The sequence below is a fragment of the Temnothorax americanus genome, unplaced genomic scaffold (genome assembly GCF_048541705.1).
Source record: "Temnothorax americanus isolate GAGA-0224 unplaced genomic scaffold, ASM4854170v1 Scaffold44, whole genome shotgun sequence".
NCBI classification, from domain to species: Eukaryota; Metazoa; Arthropoda; class Insecta; order Hymenoptera; family Formicidae; genus Temnothorax; species Temnothorax americanus.
In genome coordinates, this window is record NW_027509591.1 from 963,651 (window position 1) to 983,028 (window position 19,378).

The following is a 19,378-nucleotide window of genomic DNA, read 5'->3' on the forward strand; positions in this document are numbered from 1 at the left end:
TTGAAACTTGAATATCTAAAAAGTTACCCATCTTTTTTCTAACCAAAATCTTTTAATCAACGATACACACTTGCTAGACTAGACATTTTATTCCCTCTGTACGTCCTATCTTTCCAAGACTGAAACTCTTTTATAGAGTCTTCTTTGAAGTGAAGCTAAATAATAAAAAGAGACCCTCTAATCGAAGACTGGCCATAAGAGGGCCACTTTTCATTGGTCCGACATTATTCGTCAAAAGCAGAGAAACAGAAAGAGAATGGAATAGAAAAGAGATAAAGACAGAAAGAGAAAGAGATAGCAATAGTCAATGTACATCTAATAGTACATATTAGTACAACTAATAGAACAATGCACAATTTTTCTTTTTTACAAAATTGTTAATTAATTTCATATCAATGCATAAGAACTTGAAAAACGACTTTTTAGTATTAAAATCTAGATTTTGATTTTAATTTTTTTTTAATTTTTTTTTATTTAAAAAAATTTTTTTTCTTTAATTTTTTCGGTAAAAGCTCTTTTACAAGATTTCCTTCCAGGCGAAAATTACGAGAACCTTCACAATGCTGTCGATGATGTTATCATGTTGAAAAAAATTACCGATTATTTGAAAATAGATGATTTGCTGATCAAAAAGTTTGCTAAGAGCGTCACAAACATGATCGATGAAAAGAATAGAAAATCCATTATATCCGCTAACAAAACTTTGCTACGATCAGTATATCAGAACAAAATTTCGGCAAATTTAATTCAAAAAATAGCTAAAGCAGGTATAAACAGAAATATACTAGAGGAAACTTTCACGAAGAATGGTTATGATGGTATTAGTTTTGTTTGGAGAGAGCATCGATGGCAAGGCTCGAGTCACTACGTCAAAAAAATTAATTGATAAAGTTTATTCTTTGTGTTGCCAAGAAGCGTTGTCCTGGCTCCGCGGCGACGGGGTCGGTCTGCGCTGGGTTCCCGGTCACAAAAATGTGGTAGGGAACATAGGTGCGGACAGACTGGCAAAGCTGGGGGCGGGAGGGAACGGCGCGGAGGTAATGGACTCCCCACTACCACCGATCAGTTCACTAAAAGATGCCATAGAGGAAATTATACTGGAGAAACACAGAGAGATTTGGCAAAACCGGAATGATTGCGGGATAGCCCGAAATCTCTGGCCTAAGATAGATAACAATAGGACTAGGCAACTATTGAAACACAAGAAGAACCTGGTTCGCATAGCAGCAGGAGTCGTCACAGGAAACTGTGCGGTAGGAGTGAACCTCCAGAAATGGAAAATCACAGATGACAGCAGCTGCAGAGAATGCAACGAGGAAGAAGAAACAATTGAGCATCTGATGTGCTGGTGTCCAGCCCTAGAAAACCGACGCCTCCAGACAATGGGACAAGAATTTCTGGATGGAATGGAAGACGCAGCGGAGATGGGCATTGACAATATAATGAGCTTCGCACGGAACTGGAAGTGTATCAACGCGAGGTGGTAAAGACGGGTCAAGGGTTAAAAATAAGGTATCACAATGGACCTTAGGTCTCCGAGTGAATGGTCACTAGATGACCACACCCTTTCACCTAACCTAACCTTATTCTTTGTTCTCAGATAAATAAAAATATAAATTATGTTTTGTTGTTTATTGATAGAACTTGTATTTCACATAATTTTAGAACGAGTACTCCTCCGTAAGCGCTCGTTAGGTTAGGTGCTTAAGTTTGAAGTGCTGTCATATGTGGTGCTGTACTGGCTGCACACTTTCCGCACGGGTGCAGTCGCTGCGACGTTGCCAAATCTCCCTTGTTAATTGAAGCACGCTACGTGAACTGTGATATGGTCTGTTTCAATAGCCAATATCACAAAATTTTACACGGTAACCCTTGTTTTTCTCGATATTTTTGAAAAGCTTAGATTACGATCTATAAGAGCTCCGTTTTTTGAATCTCTGGTAGGCCGCCTTCATATAATTAATATCTCGTTTTCTGTCTCCAGGAACCCCTCTGCCATAAGAGCTCATTTAAAAACTGTGATTTCAAAATTTATTTTTGCACATTTTTACACGGTAACCGATGCTAAAATTTTTTGAGCACTTTTCTCGCATCTCAATTTGTTCTAGAGCCAAGCGTGTCAGAGTGGCGTGAAGCCCGTTTCAGACTATCGACTGCGAAGACCGACCCGACTGCCGATCGCGACTGCCGACTCACATTTAGCCAATAGACCATGGTCTATTGGCTAGATGTGAGTCGGCAGTCATGGTCTATTGGCTAGATGTGAGTCGGCAGTCGCGATCGGCAGTCGGGTCGGCCTTCGCAGTCGGTAGTCTGATACGGGCTTGAGGCCTCGAGGCCGATCGCCGTTAATACTCCCGCGTGATCCGATTCGAGGACACTGCCAGGCGAGGAGTTTGACTGAAGCGGTACATCTGTCAAAGAATAACGCGGAATAGAACAATGTCCATGAAGTTTTTTTTCCAATTTTTAAATACATCTATTATATGTAGAAAGTAGCTAGAGAATATACATTCCTGCCTCAGGGATCTCGGGTTTAGCGGGGTCGGGAGGGGCTTCGCTGCCTCGGGGGGACCGCCGTAAGCGGTGGGCGAGGGGGTCGAGGGACGGTGTAAAAGGTCTCCGGAAGGGGGGCTATGCGGGGGGAAGCGAAAACTGGGCGAGAGGGGGAGCGCGACGCGGGGGGAACACTTTACGTAAAGTTAGGTGTGGCAGGGCTGCCAACGGTGGTGATTTTCCGATGTACCTCGTTAGCGATTGGCTACTTACTTTTTCCCTACATCTTTTTTCCCCATTTTTACGGTGAAAATCGCGAGTCGTCCTCCCGCGAGGGGGAGCGTCGATCGCGCGCTTCTTCGTCCCAACGGGACGGACGCGGTTTTCCGATGTACGACGTTGGCGATTGGCTACGCGGACGCGGATTTCCGATGTACGACGTTGGCGATTGGCTGCGTATTTTTTTTCTACTTTTATCGTTGACGTATAAAAGTGGTGGTTTTTCCGATGTACGACGTTAGCGATTGGCTGCTTATTTTTTTGTTCTTTTTCCGATGTATCGAGAGAGAGACCGAGAGAGACGATACCGCTCTCTTCGTTCACCCCCCCGAACCGTACGTTTCGCTAATAATATTTTTTTATCGCGCGTCCGAACTCGCGTTCAAGGTCGCTGTCGACGTCGCGTCTTCCTTTTGTTTTTTCTTTTCTAGAGCGACGCTGCGAGCGGTCGTCGTGTCCTCCCGCGAGGGGGAGCGTCGATCGCGCGTTTCTTCGTCCCGACGGGGGCCGGACGCGGTTTTCCGACGTATCGAGAGAGACCGAGAGAGACGATACCGCTCTCTTCGTTCACCCCGAACCGTACGTTTCGCGAATAATATTTTTTTTATTGCGCGTCCGAACTCGCGTTCAAGGTCGCTGTCGACGTTGCATCCTTCTTTTTGTTTTTTCTTTTCTCGAGCGACGCTGCGAGCGGTCGTCGAGTCCTCCCGCGAGGGGGGGCTTCGATCGCGCTTCTTCGTCCCGACGGGCCGGACGCGGTTTTCCGATGTATCGAGAGAGACCGAGAGAGACGATACCGCTCTCTCTTCGTTCACCCGAACCGTACGTTTCGCGAATAATATTTTTTATCGCGCGTCCGAATTCGCGTTCAAGGTCGCTGTCGACGTCACATCCTCCTTTTGTTTTTCTCGAACGACGCGGCGAGCAATTGTCGTTTTTTTTCGGGGAAAGAGTTTATCTCTGGGTATGGAAAACCAACGTTGAGATAACGAACGCGTATATAAAATGAGTTTTGCTCGCGACGGCGCGGCATACGGTGACGCGGATTGACAAATGTATCGTGAGAGAGCGGTGCGAACCGATCGGAACGGGGAATAAAATTGTTTTTTAATGCGGTACGAGCGACAAGTACGTAGAACTTTGCAAAAACCGGTGTTTAATTATAAAATTAGAAAAACCGATCGAAACGTCGTTATCGTCAAACGCATGTGCGTTGGTGGTGGTGAAGGAGGACGCGCGATGGAATCTGGCGACTCATCATTTGCGGAGAGAGATCGGAGCGCGAACTGCGCGCGAGCGCGCGTGGATAGAGACAACGATGGTAAATTCCGCTAGGGCGCACGATTATACGCGTAAATTGCCGATCAAATATAATCATTATTATCAGACGGTGTTCGGAGGAGAGAAGCTACGTAGGATTTACACCTGCGGGTCTCGTCGTCTTTTTGATCGAGTGAAATTCTGTGTTCCCGAGGGTGAAAGGCCCTTCTGGATAACATGCAGAAAGAGTGCGACAAATTGCTCGCCGCGGACGTCCGCGACGCGGACGGATATCGCGCGTGGAGACGACGATGCGACGAGTGTCTCCAGCTCCTGCGGGAGAGCTGTCGAGTCGGACGCTCCGGAGGGCAAGGCAACACCGGAGCCGTGACCGCTCTGGTGGCTCGAATAGCGCGACTGGAAGGTTCGAGGGAGGATCTGCGTCGGCGATTCGAACGCGCCGTGGGTGCCAGTTTGGACGGTGATGGTGCAGGTAGCAGCAGCAGCGTCAGCGAAGGATTTTCGTGGGTCGAGATCGATACGGCGTTCCGGGGTCGCGTGCTCACAGGTGTTGCGATGAACTCGACGTACATCGAACCCGCGCGATTTCTCGAGGATGCGAAGGGCACCGTGCTCGAAAAAGTGCAGGACAATTTGAACAAACACGCGTGTTTGAAGGTAAATGTCATGTTCAATGGAGAATTCGTAGCGAACGATAAGATCGACGTGAAGAGTATCGTTACGCGGAACGAACAGCTCCTCCAAGCGTCCGATTTGAGCGAGTGGTACGATAGGCGCGTGCGCGACGCAATTCTAGCAGGGTTGGACGAATTTCAGGAACGCGACAGCGGATGGGCGTTGTCTAGAATACTGAACTTAACGGTGAACGTGAACAAGTGTAATCCCATGCGCGTGGGATGTTGGATGGAAATACCGCGAGGTATAAGACTTAAAAAGGCGGTGGTAAACGTGCGATCGGAGAAGGACACGTGTTTCGCACGCGCGGTGGTCGCGGCTCTGTATCCCGCCGAGCGGAACGCGGAACGATGCGTCTCGTATCCCGATTACGCGACGGTGCTGAATCTCGACGGGATAAACTTCCCCATAGATCTGAAACACATCGGAAAGTTCGAACGTCAGAATGACGTATCGATCAATGTGTTCACCACTCGGAAAGAGATAGGAAAGAAAGATAAGTACGGACGGGGCGCCGACGACAACGCGATCGTGCCTCTGCGGTTAACCGACGATAAGAGGGATAGACACGTAAATCTCCTTCATCTGCGCGATACGTTGCGTGGCGTCGTCAACGGGGGTCATTTCGCCTGGATAAAAAATCTATCGCGATTGGTGAATTCACAATTGACCGTGCGCCGCTGCGCGAAGCACGTTTGCGATCGGTAAGTAAAAAAAACTGAGGAACAAGGGAACGGAGAGAGATGTTATTTAATATATGGCGTTACTTCGCAGATGCCTACACTATTTCTATACGTGCGAAAAGTTGGCCGCTCACAGCGTCGACTGCGGTCGAATGAACGACTGCGCCATCGTTCTTCCAAACGAGGACAATAAGTGGCTGTCTTTCGACAATCACGACAGGAAGGAGCGACTCCCCTTCGTGGTGTACGCGGATCTGGAGTGTCTTCTTGAACCATGGGAGAGGGAGAATGCCAAAAGGAGGGCGAGATACGCTTATCAGCGTCACGTACCGTTCAGCCTGGGTTACTATCTGTGCTGCACCTACGACGATACCGTATCCACGTACAGATATCGTCGCGGCAAGGATTATGTTTCGTGGTTCGTTAACGAGCTTCGCGTTCTCGCGCGTCGCGCTAAGATTAAATTCTCCACCAATATATCTATGATAGAACTTACGGAGGACGAGAAACGCGAATTTCTGTGCGCGACGCATTGTCACGTGTGTCGAAAAATGTTCCAACCGGAGGACAAACGCATGCGAGATCACTGTCATCTAACCGGACGTTACAGAGGTCCGGCGCATGTTCGTTGCAATCTGAATTACAGAAACGTGTACGTGATTCCCGTGTTCTTCACAATCTGTCGGGTTACGACGCGCATTTCATCATCGAGAAAATCGCGAACGATTTCGAGGGCGAGGTCGAGCTTCTACCGCTTACGAAGGAAACCTACATATCGTTCTCGAAGACCGTTAAAGAGACGCAGACGGATGGGACATGGGATCGGTACGTTAAGCTACGATTCGTGGACTCGTACAAATTTTTAGCCGCGAGTATCGAAACCCTGGCGTCCTATCTGAGCAAGGACAAGCTGAGAATAACGCGCTCGGAGTACGCGGATTTGAGCACGGAGGATCTCGATCTGCTCACTCGCAAGGGAGTATTTCCGTACGTGTACGTCGACAGTCTGGACAAGTTGCGGGAGACCGATCTTCCACCGCGCGAGGTCTTTTACAGCTCCCTGACCGACGAGACCGCGAGCGAGAGCGACTACGAGCACGCGACGAGGGTTTGGCGACGTTTTCGCGTGCGAGATCTCGGGGAGTACAGCGATCTCTATCTCAAGACCGACGTGCTTCTTCTGGCGGATATCTTTGAAAATTTTCGGGACACGTGTATGGCGAGTTACGGGCTCGATCCCACGTATTATTATACGTTGCCGAGGTACACGTGGGACGCAATGCTGAGATACACCGGCGTGCGTTTCGAGCTGCTCACCGACATCGACATGGTGCTGTTCGTGGAACGTGGAATACGCGGCGGCCTCAGTCAATGTTCGCTCAGGTACGCGCGAGCTAACAACAGGCACGTACCGACATACGATTCGTCCCAGCCCGATACGTATCTCATGTATTACGACGTGAACAATCTGTACGGCTGGGCTATGTGCGAATCGCTGCCGTACGCGAATTTCCAGTGGCTCGACGACCCTGAGAATTTTGACGTGACGACCGTGCCACCGAACGGCGATGTCGGTTACATTCTGGAGGTGGATCTCGAGTATCCTGGTGACCTGCACGACGCCAACGCGGACCTGCCGTTGTGCCCAACGCGCGATAAACCACCCGGTAAGCGGCAGGAGAAACTGCTCGCCACGCTCTACGATAAATCGCGCTACGTGACGCACTATCGAAATCTGCAGCAATGTCTGCGACTGGGTTTGCGACTGACGCAAGTTCTTCGCGTTCTGCGATTCACCCAGTCACCTTGGCTTCGCGGCTACATCGAGCTGAACACAACGTTCAGGACTCGCGCGAGCAACGAGTTCGAACGAAATATGTACAAACTGATGAGCAATGCCGTCTTCGGTAAGACGATGGAGAACGTGCGCGATCACGTGGACGTGCGTCTCGTGACGCGATGGGAGGGCAGGTACGGCGCGGAGGCGATGATCGCCAGACCGAACTTTCACAGCAGGAGCGTCTTCTCGGAGAATCTCGTCGCGATCGAGCTGCGAAGGCTCGAGGTGAAATTCAACAAGCCGGTCTACGTGGGAATGTGTATTCTCGAGATATCCAAGACGCGCCTCTACGAGTTTCACTACGACTACATGGCGCCGCTCTATCGCGACCGGTGTCGAATTCTTTACACCGATACCGACAGTCTGATCTATTCGCTGGAGTGCGAAGACGCGTACGAGCTTATGAGACGCGACTTAGACAGATTCGACACGAGCGATTACGCGGAGAATAACGCGCACGGTATGCCGCGCGTCAACAGGAAGGTGCCCGGTTTGATGAAGGACGAGAACAACGGCGCGATCATGATGGAGTTCGTGGGCCTCAGAGCGAAGATGTACGCTTACAAGGTACTCGGATGTGACGACACCAAGAGAATAAAGGGCGTCAAGAGAAACGTTGTCGCTAAGAAGATCACGTTCGAGGATTACGTGGCGTGCCTGCGAAACGCGCGCGAGCTGAAAACGCACCAGTCGTGTATACGCTCGTGCCTGCACGACGTTTTCACCGTGTCGGAGCAGAAACTTGCTCTCAGTCCGCACGACGACAAGCGATGCGTGAGGTTGGACAGCGTGGAAACGCTTCCCTGGGGACATTACGGAATACCGTTGTAAAAAAATAAAACAATATCATACGTTTTCTAAAAATTGTATTATCGTAAGATCAATACGTATAAAAAATACCGATGAATATGTATACTTTTTTCGACGTTTCTGATACATCGAGTCAATCGGAAACGGACGAAGTCAGTGAAGTTACAATTGCATCTCAACCGGAGAGTGGATCTATGAAAAAAAATGGAAAGCCGATTATAGATTAGTTGTTAGTGTAATTTTTTTATATCTGATTTATGATCGGTTTATAAGTCAGATTTACTGCCTGAGTGAATGTCAGTAATCACGTGCACGTCATTCTTCATTCTGTAACTTATGTTGAATATTGTAGATATTTCACAATTGTTTTTTTTATCATATTACTCGTATAACATATTACTCGTATAACATATTTGTATTTTTTTCGTATAACATATTTGAATTTTTTTCGTATAACATATTTTGTATTTTTCTCTACGTGAAAAAAAAACAACGAACGATGTCGTTCCTCTTCACACGCGCCTATTCCACAATTTCCACAGTGTACATTACGAGCTACCGAGTGCGCAAAAATGGTCGGTCGCGAGAACGCGATAAACATTGCGTACCGCCGAATGCGTAAGAATGGCCGGTCGCGGTACCCCTTAATTGAACAAACAGAGAAACGGCGAACGATTGACGAGAGAGCGAGACGGGGAAGGAGCGATAACGCGGAGACGCTTCAGCGCGAATGACCCGACGAGCCGCTGCGGCGCGAGTGAGCGATAACGCGAGGTGCGGTTACGAGCGATAACGCGAGTTGTTCTAATAATGTTTTTTTTTCTTTTTTCTATTTTTTTCTTACGTATTGTATAAATATAAATAACACTTTTATAAATAATGAAAATTTTTTATGCAGCATACGGATATTATAACATAAATTTATACGACTACATGCAACATAAATTATTTTACTGTAAACACCCACTTTTTTTATAATTACTAGACACTACAGACGCGCTCGCTATTTAGCTTTAACGTTATGCTATTACTATTACACTACAGACGCGCGCGCTATTTAGCTTTAACGTTATGCTATTACTATTACACTACAGACGCGCGCGCTATTTAGCTTTAACGTTATGCTATTACTATTACACTACAGACGCGCGCGCTATTTAGCTTTAACGTTATGCTATTACTATTACACTATTAACCCACCTTGATACACACACACACACACACACACACACAACTGACAAAATATACAATGACAGCTGCAAATGAAGAAAGCGCAGCAAGAGAACCAATCGGCATCGTGGAAAAAAGTGACAACAATACCTACGACATGCCTTCTTTAGAAGAGGAGTCACTATATAATTACCTATCTCCGATCCGCTGATATTTCGCGTGGCACTCGCGATTCTCGCTATTTCGGGGAAAGAATCGTCCTCCCGCGAGGGGGAGCGTCGATCGCGCGCTTCTTCGTCCCGACGGGCCGGACGCGGTTTTCCGACGTATCGAGAGAGACCGAGAGAGAGAGAGACGATACCGCTCTCTTCGTTCACCCGAACCGTACGTTTCGCGAATAATACCGAACTCGTTCAAGGTCGCTGTCGTCACATCCTCCTTTTGTTTTTCTCGAACGACGCGGCGAGCGGTCGTCGTTTTTTCCGGGGAAAGACAACGTTGAGATAACGAACGCGTATAAAATGAGTTTTGCTCGCGACGGCGCGGCATACGGTGTAAGCGAGCCGCTCGTGAGGAATTGTTGCAGATCGGATTTGTGGAGAGTCGACGTAACGAGATATCTGATCCGTCGCGAAAATTGGAATCGCCGATCGCCAATCGAATTGGAGGTTTTTCTATTGCCAAATATATTTTGACGTGTTGCTCCTCTGAATTTCATATCACAGCCATTTTTGACGATTTTGATTGCCGTTTTACGCATCGCCCTCTCCGTTTACACCGTGCGGAAACGCGAAAGGATGTAACATGAGAGACGTTCTGGAGATTGTATTCTCGACTGCAAAGAGGAAAGCGTGCTCGCGTTGCTCACAAAGTGGTTGTAATATGCTGATGTAATGATGCTCATATCACAGCCAGCTTTGATGAGCGTTGCGGCACTCACAATTCAACGAGTTTGGAATACGCCATAATTTTTTGAAAAGTGAAGTTAGAAGGATATGTTTACATCCGCTTTAAAAAAAGGCGTGTTACCTGAGTGAATTTCGTTTGTATCGTAAAATTGAAGCCTCATTTCCGCGATGCTGATTGGCTATCTCGATTGATTGCCGCGCCGCGAGCTTGCTTCATCCCGTGAGGGACTGTCATGCGTCGGCTCGCGTTGTGTCGCGAGGTTAATATTATTATTAATGCGATCTCTCATCATTATTATAAATATAAAATCGTTTAATTCTGAATTTTGGTCGCGTCACGCAAGGCTCGAAGTGCCACGCGAAATATCAGCGGATCGGAGATAGGTAATTATATAGTGACTCCTTTTCTAAAAAGGGCATGTCGTAGGTATTGTTGTCACTTTTTTCCACGATGCCGATTGGTTCTCTTGCTGCGCTTACTTCATTTGCAGCTGTCATTGTATATTTTGTCAGTTGTGTGTGTGTGTGTGTGTGTGTGTGTGTGTGTGTGTGTGTGTGTGTGTGTGTGTGTGTGTGTGTGTGTGTGTGTATCAAGGTGGGTTAATAGTGTAATAGTAATAGCATAACGTTAAAGCTAAATAGCGCGCGCGTCTGTAGTGTCTAGTAATTATAAAAAAAGTGGGTGTTTGCAGTAAAATAATTTATGTTGCATGTAGTCGTATAAATTTATGTTATAATATCCGTATGCTGCATAAAAAAATTTTCATTATTTATAAAAGTGTTATTTATATTTATACAATACGTAAGAAAAAAATGGAAAAAGAAAAAAATAAAAAAAGAAAAAAAAAAACATTATTAGAACAACTCGTGTTATCGCTCGTAACCGCACCTCGCGTTATCGCTCACTCGCGCCGCGCCGCAGCGGCTCGTCGGGTCATTCGCGCTGAAGCGTCTCCGCGTTATCGCTCCTTCCCCGTCTCGCTCTCTCGTCAATCGTTCGCCGTTTCTCTGTTTGTTCAATTAAGAGGTACCGCGACCGGCCATTCTTACGCATTCGGCGGTACGCAATGTTTATCGCGTTCTCGCGACAAAATAATTTATGTTGCATGTAGTCGTATAAATTTATGTTATAATATCCGTATGCTGCATAAAAAAATTTTCATTATTTATAAAAGTGTTATTTATATTTATACAATACGTAAGAAAAAAATAGAAAAAAGAAAAAAAACATTATTAGAACAATTTGCGTTATCGCTCGTAACCGCACCTCGCGCCGCAGCGGCTCGTCGGGTCATTCGCGCTGAAGCGTCTCCGCGTTATCGCTCCTTCCCCGTCTCGCTCTCTCGTCAATCGTTCGCCGTTTCTCTGTTTGTTCAATTAAGAGGTACCGCGACCGGCCATTCTTACGCATTCGGCGGTACGCAATGTTTATCGCGTTCTCGCGACCGACCATTTTTGCGCACTCGGTAGCTCGTAATGTACACTGTGGAAATTGTGGAATAGGCGCGTGTGAAGAGGAACGACATCGTTCGTTGTTTTTTTTCACGTAGAGAAAAAATACAAATATGTTATATGAAAAAAAAATACAAATATGTTATACGAAAAAAAATACAAATATGTTATACGAAAAAAAATAAAAATATGTTATACGAGTAATATGATAAAAAAAACAATTGTTAAATATCTACAATATTCAACACAAGTTACAGAATGAAGAATGACGTAATTACTGACATTCACTCAGGCAGTAAATCTGACTTATAAACCAATCATAAATCAGATATAAAAAAAATTACACTAACAACTAATCTATAATCGGCTTTCCATTTTTTTTTTCATAGATCCACTTGCCGGTTGAGATGCATTTGTAACTTCACTGACTTCGTCCGTTTCCGATTGACTCGATGTATCATCAGAAACGTCGAAAAAAAAGTATACATATTTATCAGTATTTTTTTTTTACGTATTGATCTTACAATAATACAATTTTTTAGAAAACGTATGATATTGTTTTATTTTTTTTTACAACGGTATTCCGTATAATGTCCCCAGGGAAGCGTTTCCACGCTGTCCAACCTTACGCATCGTTTGTCGTCGTGCGGACTGAGAGCAAGTTTCTGCTCCGACACGGTGAAAACGTCGTGCAGGCACGAGCGTATACACGACTGGTGCGTTTTCAGCTCGCGCGCGTTTCGCATGCACGCCACGTAATCCTCGAACGTGATCTTCTTAGCGACTACGTTTCTCTTGACGCCCTTTATTCTCTTGGTGTCGTCACATCCGAGTACCTTGTAAGCGTACATCTTCGCTCTGAGGCCCACGAACTCCATCATGATCGCGCCGATGTTCTCGTCCTTCATCAAACCGGGCACTTTCCTGTTGACGCGCGGCATACCGTGCGCGTTATTCTCCGCGTAATCGCTCGTGTCGAATCTGTCTAAGTCGCGTCTCATAAGCTCGTACGCGTCTTCGCACTCCAGCAAATAGATCAGACTGTCGGTATCGGTGTAAAGAATTCGACACCGATCGCGATAGAGCGGCGCCATGTAGTCGTAGTGAAACTCGTAGAGGCGCGTCTTGGATATTTCGAAAATACACATTCCCACGTAGACCGGCTTGTTGAATTTCACCTCGAGCCTTCGCAGCTCGATCGCGACGAGATTCTCCGAGAAGACGCTCCTGCTGTGAAAGTTCGGTCTGGCGATCATCGCCTCCGCGCCGTACCTGCCTTCCCATCGCGTCACGAGACGCACGTCCACGTGATCGCGCACGTTCTCCATCGTCCATCGTCTTACCGAAGACGGCATTGTTCATCAGTTTGTACATATTTTGTTCAAACTCGTTGCTCGCGCGAGTCCTGAACGTTGTGTTCAACTCGATGTAGCCGCAAAGCCAAGGTGACTGGGTGAATCGCAGAACGCGACGAACTCGCGTCAGTCGCAAACCCAGTCGCAGACATTGCTGCAGATTTCGATAGTGCGTCACGTAGCGCGATTTGTCGTAGAGCGTGGCGAGCAGTTTCTCCTGCCGCTTACCGGGCGGTTTATTGCGCGTTGGGCACAACGGCAGGTCCGCGTGGGCGTCGTGCAGGTCACCAGGATACTCGAGATCCACCTCCAGAATGTAACCGACATCGCCGTTCGGTGGCACGGTCGTCACGTCAAAATTCTTAGGGTCGTCGAGCCACTGGAAATTCGCGTACGGCAGCGATTCGCACATAGCCCAACCGTACAGATTGTTCACGTCGTAATACATGAGATACGTATCGGGCTGGGACGAATCGTATGTCGGTACGTGCCTGTTGTTAGCTCGCGCGTACCTGAGCGAACATTGACTGAGGCCGCCGCGTATTCCACGTTCCACGAACAGCACCATGTCGATGTTGGTGAGCAGCTCGAAACGCACGCCGGTGTATCTCAGCATTGCGTCCCACGTGTACCCCGGCAACGTATAATAATACGCGGGATCGAGCCCGTAACTCGCCATACACGTGTCCCGAAAATTTTCAAAGATATCCGCCAGAAGAAGCACGTCGGTCTTGAGATAGAGATCGCTGTACTCCCCGAGATCTCGCACGCGAAAACGTTGCCAGACCCTCGTCGCGTGCTCGTAGTCGCTCTCGCTCGCGGTCTCGTCGGTCAGGGAACTGTAAAAGACCTCGCGCGGTGGAAGATCGGTCTTCCGCAACTTGTCCAGGCTGTCGACGTACTCGTACGGAAATACTCCCTTGCGAGTGAGCAGATCGAGATCCGTGCTCAAATCCGCGTACTCCGAGCGCGTTATTCTCAGCTTGTCCTTGCTCAGATAGGACGCCAGGGTTTCGATACTCGCGGCTAAAAATTTGTACGAGTCCACGAATCGTAGCTTAACGTACCGATCCCGTGTCCCATCCGTCTGCGTCTCCTTAACGGTCTTCGAGAACGATATGTAGGTTTCCTTCGTAAGCGGCAGGAGCTCGACCTCGCCCTCGAAATCGTTCGCGATTTTCTCGATGATGAAATGCGCGTCGTAACCCGACAGATTGTGGAAGATTGTGGAACACGGGAATCACGTACACGTTTCTGTAATTCAGATTGCAACGAACATGCGCCGGACCTCTGTAACGTCCGGTTAGATGACAGTGATCTCGCATGCGTTTGTCCTCCGCGCGTGCGAAACACGTGTCCTTCTCCGATCGCACGTTTACCACCGCCTTTTTAAGTCTTATACCTTGCGGTATTTCCATCCAACATCCCACGCGCATGGGATTACACTTGTTCACGTTCACCGTTAGGTTCAGTATTCTAGACAACGCCCATCCGCTGTCGCGTTTCTGAAATTCGTCCAACCCTACTAGAATTGCGTCGCGCACGCGCCTATCGTACCACTCGCTCAAATTGGACGCTTGGAGGAGCTGTTTGTTCCGCGTAACGATACTCTTCACGTCGATCTTATCGTTCGCTACGAATTCTTCATTGAACATGACATTTATCTTCAAATACGTGTGTTTGTTCAAATTGTCCTGCACTTTTTTGAGCACGGTGCCCTTCGCATCCTCGAGAAATCGCGCGGGTTCAATGTTCGTCGAGTTCGTCGCAACGCCTGTGAGCACGCGACTTCGGAACGCCGTATCGATCTCGACCTACGAAAATCCTTCGCTGACGCTGCTGCTGCTGCTACCTGCACCCTCACCGTCCAAACCGGCACCCACGGCGCGTTCGAATCGCCGACGCAGATCCTCCCTCGAACCTTCCAGTCGCGCTATTCGAGCCATCAGAGCGGTCACGGCTCCGGTGTTGCCTCGCCCTCCGGAGCGTCCGACTCGACAGCTCTCCCGCAGGAGCTGGAGACACTCGTCGCATCGTCGTCTCCACGCGCGATATCCGTCCGCGTCGCGGACGTCCGCAGCGAGCAATTCGTTGCACTCTTTCTGCATGTTATCCAGAAGGGCCTTTCACCCTCGGGAACACAGAATTTCACTCGATCGAAAAGACGACGAGACCCGCAGGTGTAAATCCTACGTAGCTTCTCTCCTCCGAGCACCGTCTGATAATAATGATGATATTTGAGCGGCAATTTACGCGTATAATCGTGCGCCCTAGCGGAATTTACCATCGTCGTCTCTATCCACGCGCGCTCGCGCGCAGTTTGCGCTCCGATCTCTCTCCGCAAATGATGAGTCGCCAGATTCCATCGCGCGTCCTCCTTCACCACCACCAACGCACATGCGTTTGACGATAACGACGTTTCGAGTCTCGCCGATTCTTCGTCCGAATCCGACGAGAACGCGGGCATGGGCTCGTAACAGCGCGATTCGCCGTCTGATTCCTCGGGACGAGTAATAACGGTGATCGTTCATTCGCGAGTACGCACATTGCTATTGCTACATTATCACCGCTGTCGAGTCTAAATCAATTAGACGTATAAATACCGTCCTCTATTCTTTTCAAATATATTTGGCAATAGAAAAACCTCCTGTTTAATTGGCGATCAGCGATTCCGATTTCGCGACGGATCAGATATCTTGTTACGTCGACTCTCCACGAATCCGATCTGCAACAATTCCTCACGAGCGGTTCGCTTATTTTTACGATCGGTTTTCTAATTTTAGGATTAAACACCGGTTTGCAAAGTTCTACGTACTCGTCGCTCATACCGCATTAAAAAACAACTTATTCCCGTTCCGATCGGTTCGCACCGCTCTGTCACGATACATTTGTCAATCCGCGTCACCGTATGCCGCGCCGTCGCGAGCAAAACTCTTTTTATACGCGTTCGTTATCTCAACGTTTTGGTTTTCCATACCCAGAGATAAACTCTTTCCCCGGAAAAAAAACGACAATTGCTCGCCGCATCGTTCGAGAAAAACAAAAGGAGGATGTGACGTCGACAGCGATCTTCGGACGCGCGATGAAAAATATTATTCGCGAAACGTACGGTTCGGGTGAACGAAGAGAGAGCGGTATCGTCTCTCTCGGTTTTTCTCGATACAACGAGGCTGGTCGGAAAACCACATCTGGTACTATCTTGGTATTATTTTTATCGCATTTTTTTTTGCTGATTATGACTGCTAGCTTTATATAATTTAACGAGTCGCTTTAGTTCGAGACTGTTTCTCCGTCGCGTAACGTCTTTTTCAATTTTTTTACGATTATGACTCCTCTCGAGCAGTTTGTGCCAGTTAAAGGTGTAGTGTCTCTGGAGAAACTCCGGGCTGCCAGTACGGTGGAGGAAACTGCCCCTCCTACGCTGGTGGTGCCCGACTGGTTGGATGAGGGCTTTACCTACACTCGTCCACGTTTCCGCATCGGTCAGTGCGACTTTTTACCGGGTGGTGATCGGCGTGACCCGCCGGATAATATGGCGTTGTTCATGCTGTTGTCCGAGCTCCGTTTCCGTCTGTTGACGGGTCGGGGATATACTCTTCCCCATGATGTTTAATCGTAAGTTTCATTAATTTATACATTATACATCTTTTTTATAAAATTAATTTGATTTAAATTTAACAAATAAAATACATATTACCGCCGTGCCTCGTTGACTCGAGTCTGTCGCGCGTGTTCCGCGAACCGCTCGCCGCGTCGCTCGCAAAAAAACCAAAGGAGGATGTGACGTCGACAGCGACCTTGAACTCGAGTTCGGACGCGCGATAAAATAATACTATTCGCGAAACCGCGTCCGGCCCGTCGGGACGAAGAAGCGCGCGATCGACGCTCCCCCTCGCGGGAAAACACGACGACCGCTCGCAGCGTCGATCGAGATGAGAAAAAAACAAAAAAGGAGGATGCGACGTCGACAGCGACCTTGAACGCGAGTTCGGACGCGCGATAAAAAAATATTATTCGCGAAACCGCGTCCGGCCCGTCGGGACAAAGAAGCGCGCGATCGACGCTCCCCCTCGCGGGAGGACGACTCGCGTGAGAAAAACAAAAGGAGGACGCGACGTCGACAGCGACCTTGAACGAGTTCGGACGCGCGATAAAAAAATATTATTAGCGAAACGTAACGGTTCGGGGTGAACGAAGAGAGCGGTATCGTCTCTCTCTCTCTCGGTCTCTCTCTCGATACGTCGGAAAACCGCGTCCGGCCCGTCGGGGCGAAGAAGCGCGCGATCGACGCTCCCTCTCGCGGGAGGACGACTCGCGATTTTCGCCGTTTAAGAAACGGGCGGCCGGAAACCACGTCCGACCCGGGCGACAGTACGCGCCTCGCCGCGATCGACGACGCTCCTTCCTCGCGCACCGTCGGTTTCGCGGTACCCCCCTTCCCCGCTCCCCTCCAGAGTACCTGAGGCCAGAAGTGGAATTCTTCCCCCACTCCTCGTCCGCCCCCACTCTTTTTTTCCCCCACTCTTACCCCCACCACGTGCTCCTCCCGGACCCCCCTCGCCCATCTCTTATGGCGTTCCCCCCGCGGGGAACGTACCCCCCCCCCGACCCCCGCAATTCGCTCTGAGTGTAGAAGTATATATTGTCTGTCTACTGTTATGTAGTAAAATTTTTTTAACCGTTTTTAAATTTTTACAATGAAATCACTTGTCCGACAGTAGAATAGCATGATCAACCAAGCTAATTATCGTGTTTAATTTATATTTAAAGGGGTAGCTAGAAAAAAAGTTGGTGTATCTACCCGAGAATGTAGGTTTCCTGTACCAATTAGTGATGAGTTTATCATTGTCTCTGATCACTGTTGTATCTAAGAAGAATGGAGCCGTTGATTTCTTTTTCGTGTGTAAACTGTAATCTGGGGTGATAGCCGTTAAACGCACCGAGGATCACATGAATCTTTGAGCATGGTATTATTGCGAAAATATCATCCACATATCTGCGGAAGAACGGAACAACAACATCAAGCGAAGCAAGACAGTGCGTCTCTAGATCGTCCATTACAATGTCGGCCGAACACGGAGACAACGGAAATCCCATTCGGCTACCAAAAATCTGTTCGTACGCTTGTCCATTAAAATAAAAACTAGTAGATCCCAAAACGAGTTCAACGGCGGGTAAAAATTGTGTTATATTCATTTTAGTATTCTGAGATATGTCATTCCATCGTTTTTCAATCCCCATAATTACAAGTTCTTTAGGAATGTTAGTCAAAAGAGCTGTAACATCTAAAGATATAAGAATCTCGTCTGGGCCGATACTAACATTTTTAATCTCATGAACAAAAGACCAGCTGTCCTTGACGTGAGAGTTCGGTTTTTTAACAGATGTGTGTATGGTTTCATGTAAGAAACTTGCAACGTTATATAATGGACTTCCTATTGAGGAGACGATAATACGCAGAGTTTAGTAGTTTATATAAATTCTGGTCGATGATGTCGTTGTCACGCCAGGACTTAACTAATTGATTTAGTTTAGAAGTTATTTTCGTAATCGGATATTTATTTAGTTTTTTATAAGTGGATTGGTCGTTGAGTAATTCTGTCATCCGGTTGATGTTATCAATTTTGTCCATGACAACTGTGATCTGACCTTTGTCCGCTTTCGTGACAAGGACATCATCATTGTCAATTGGGAATCTTTTGCACATCTGAAAGCCATTGAGAACGTACCTGTCTATGTGATTTAAATGTTTGCTATTGTTAAGAAAGGTCGATAGAGTGTTGGATACACTATTGCGAATTCCATTGAAGCATTTTACCGGAAACTTAAAATTGTAGTATTCCACGTTTTGGATGACCTCCAACACTGAATTTAGCCGATCTTTTTTATTCATGTTACTAATAGGTAATCCAAACTTGTCACCAAGACATAGAATATTTTTTACTGAATCCGGAATGACTTTAGTGCTAATATTGACAAACCATTTGTTGTTATCTACTTTAGAAAACGGATTCTGTGTGTTTGTAGTTTTTTTTTCAGTTCTTCACTTGATAAGTCTATCTTTGACCAAATTCTTGTGTCGGAGAATTTTATCGTCATTGAGCCTAATAAAATTGATCACTAACTGTTCCGGTAACAATAGGAACAGTTTTTTCTCCGTGTCCTCTATTTTCAAGCGCAAAAAATTCCCATATTGAATAAAATCCTTAATTTCTAAATTTAACATTGCTCTTTGGTATCGCTTCTTGTAGTTATCTAACAAGTTATTCGTAGAACCCCTGTAAAAACGTACATTAGTCCGTAGGTTTTTTATATGCGGTGGTAACATGTCCTGTCTTCGGCACCAAAGTAGAAAGATTAGTTGTTTAATCGTGTGAGATTTGGTTTTACGACGAGTCTTATAGATGATTTAGGTATGATTAATTAATT

General features: G+C 47.2%; 1 protein-coding gene across 1 annotated transcript; it reads left to right on the top strand.

Moving 5' to 3' along the window:
- Window positions 1–4,272: 4,272 nt before the first annotated feature.
- On the top strand, window positions 4,273–8,085 carry LOC143903198 (uncharacterized). The gene is made up of 3 exons (XM_077416656.1): window positions 4,273–5,435; window positions 5,506–5,953; window positions 6,061–8,085. The coding sequence occupies exons 1-3, from the start codon at window positions 4,273–4,275 to the stop codon at window positions 8,083–8,085; spliced, it is 3,636 nt and encodes a 1,211-aa protein (XP_077272782.1).
- The last annotated feature ends 11,293 nt before the right edge of the window (window positions 8,086–19,378 follow it).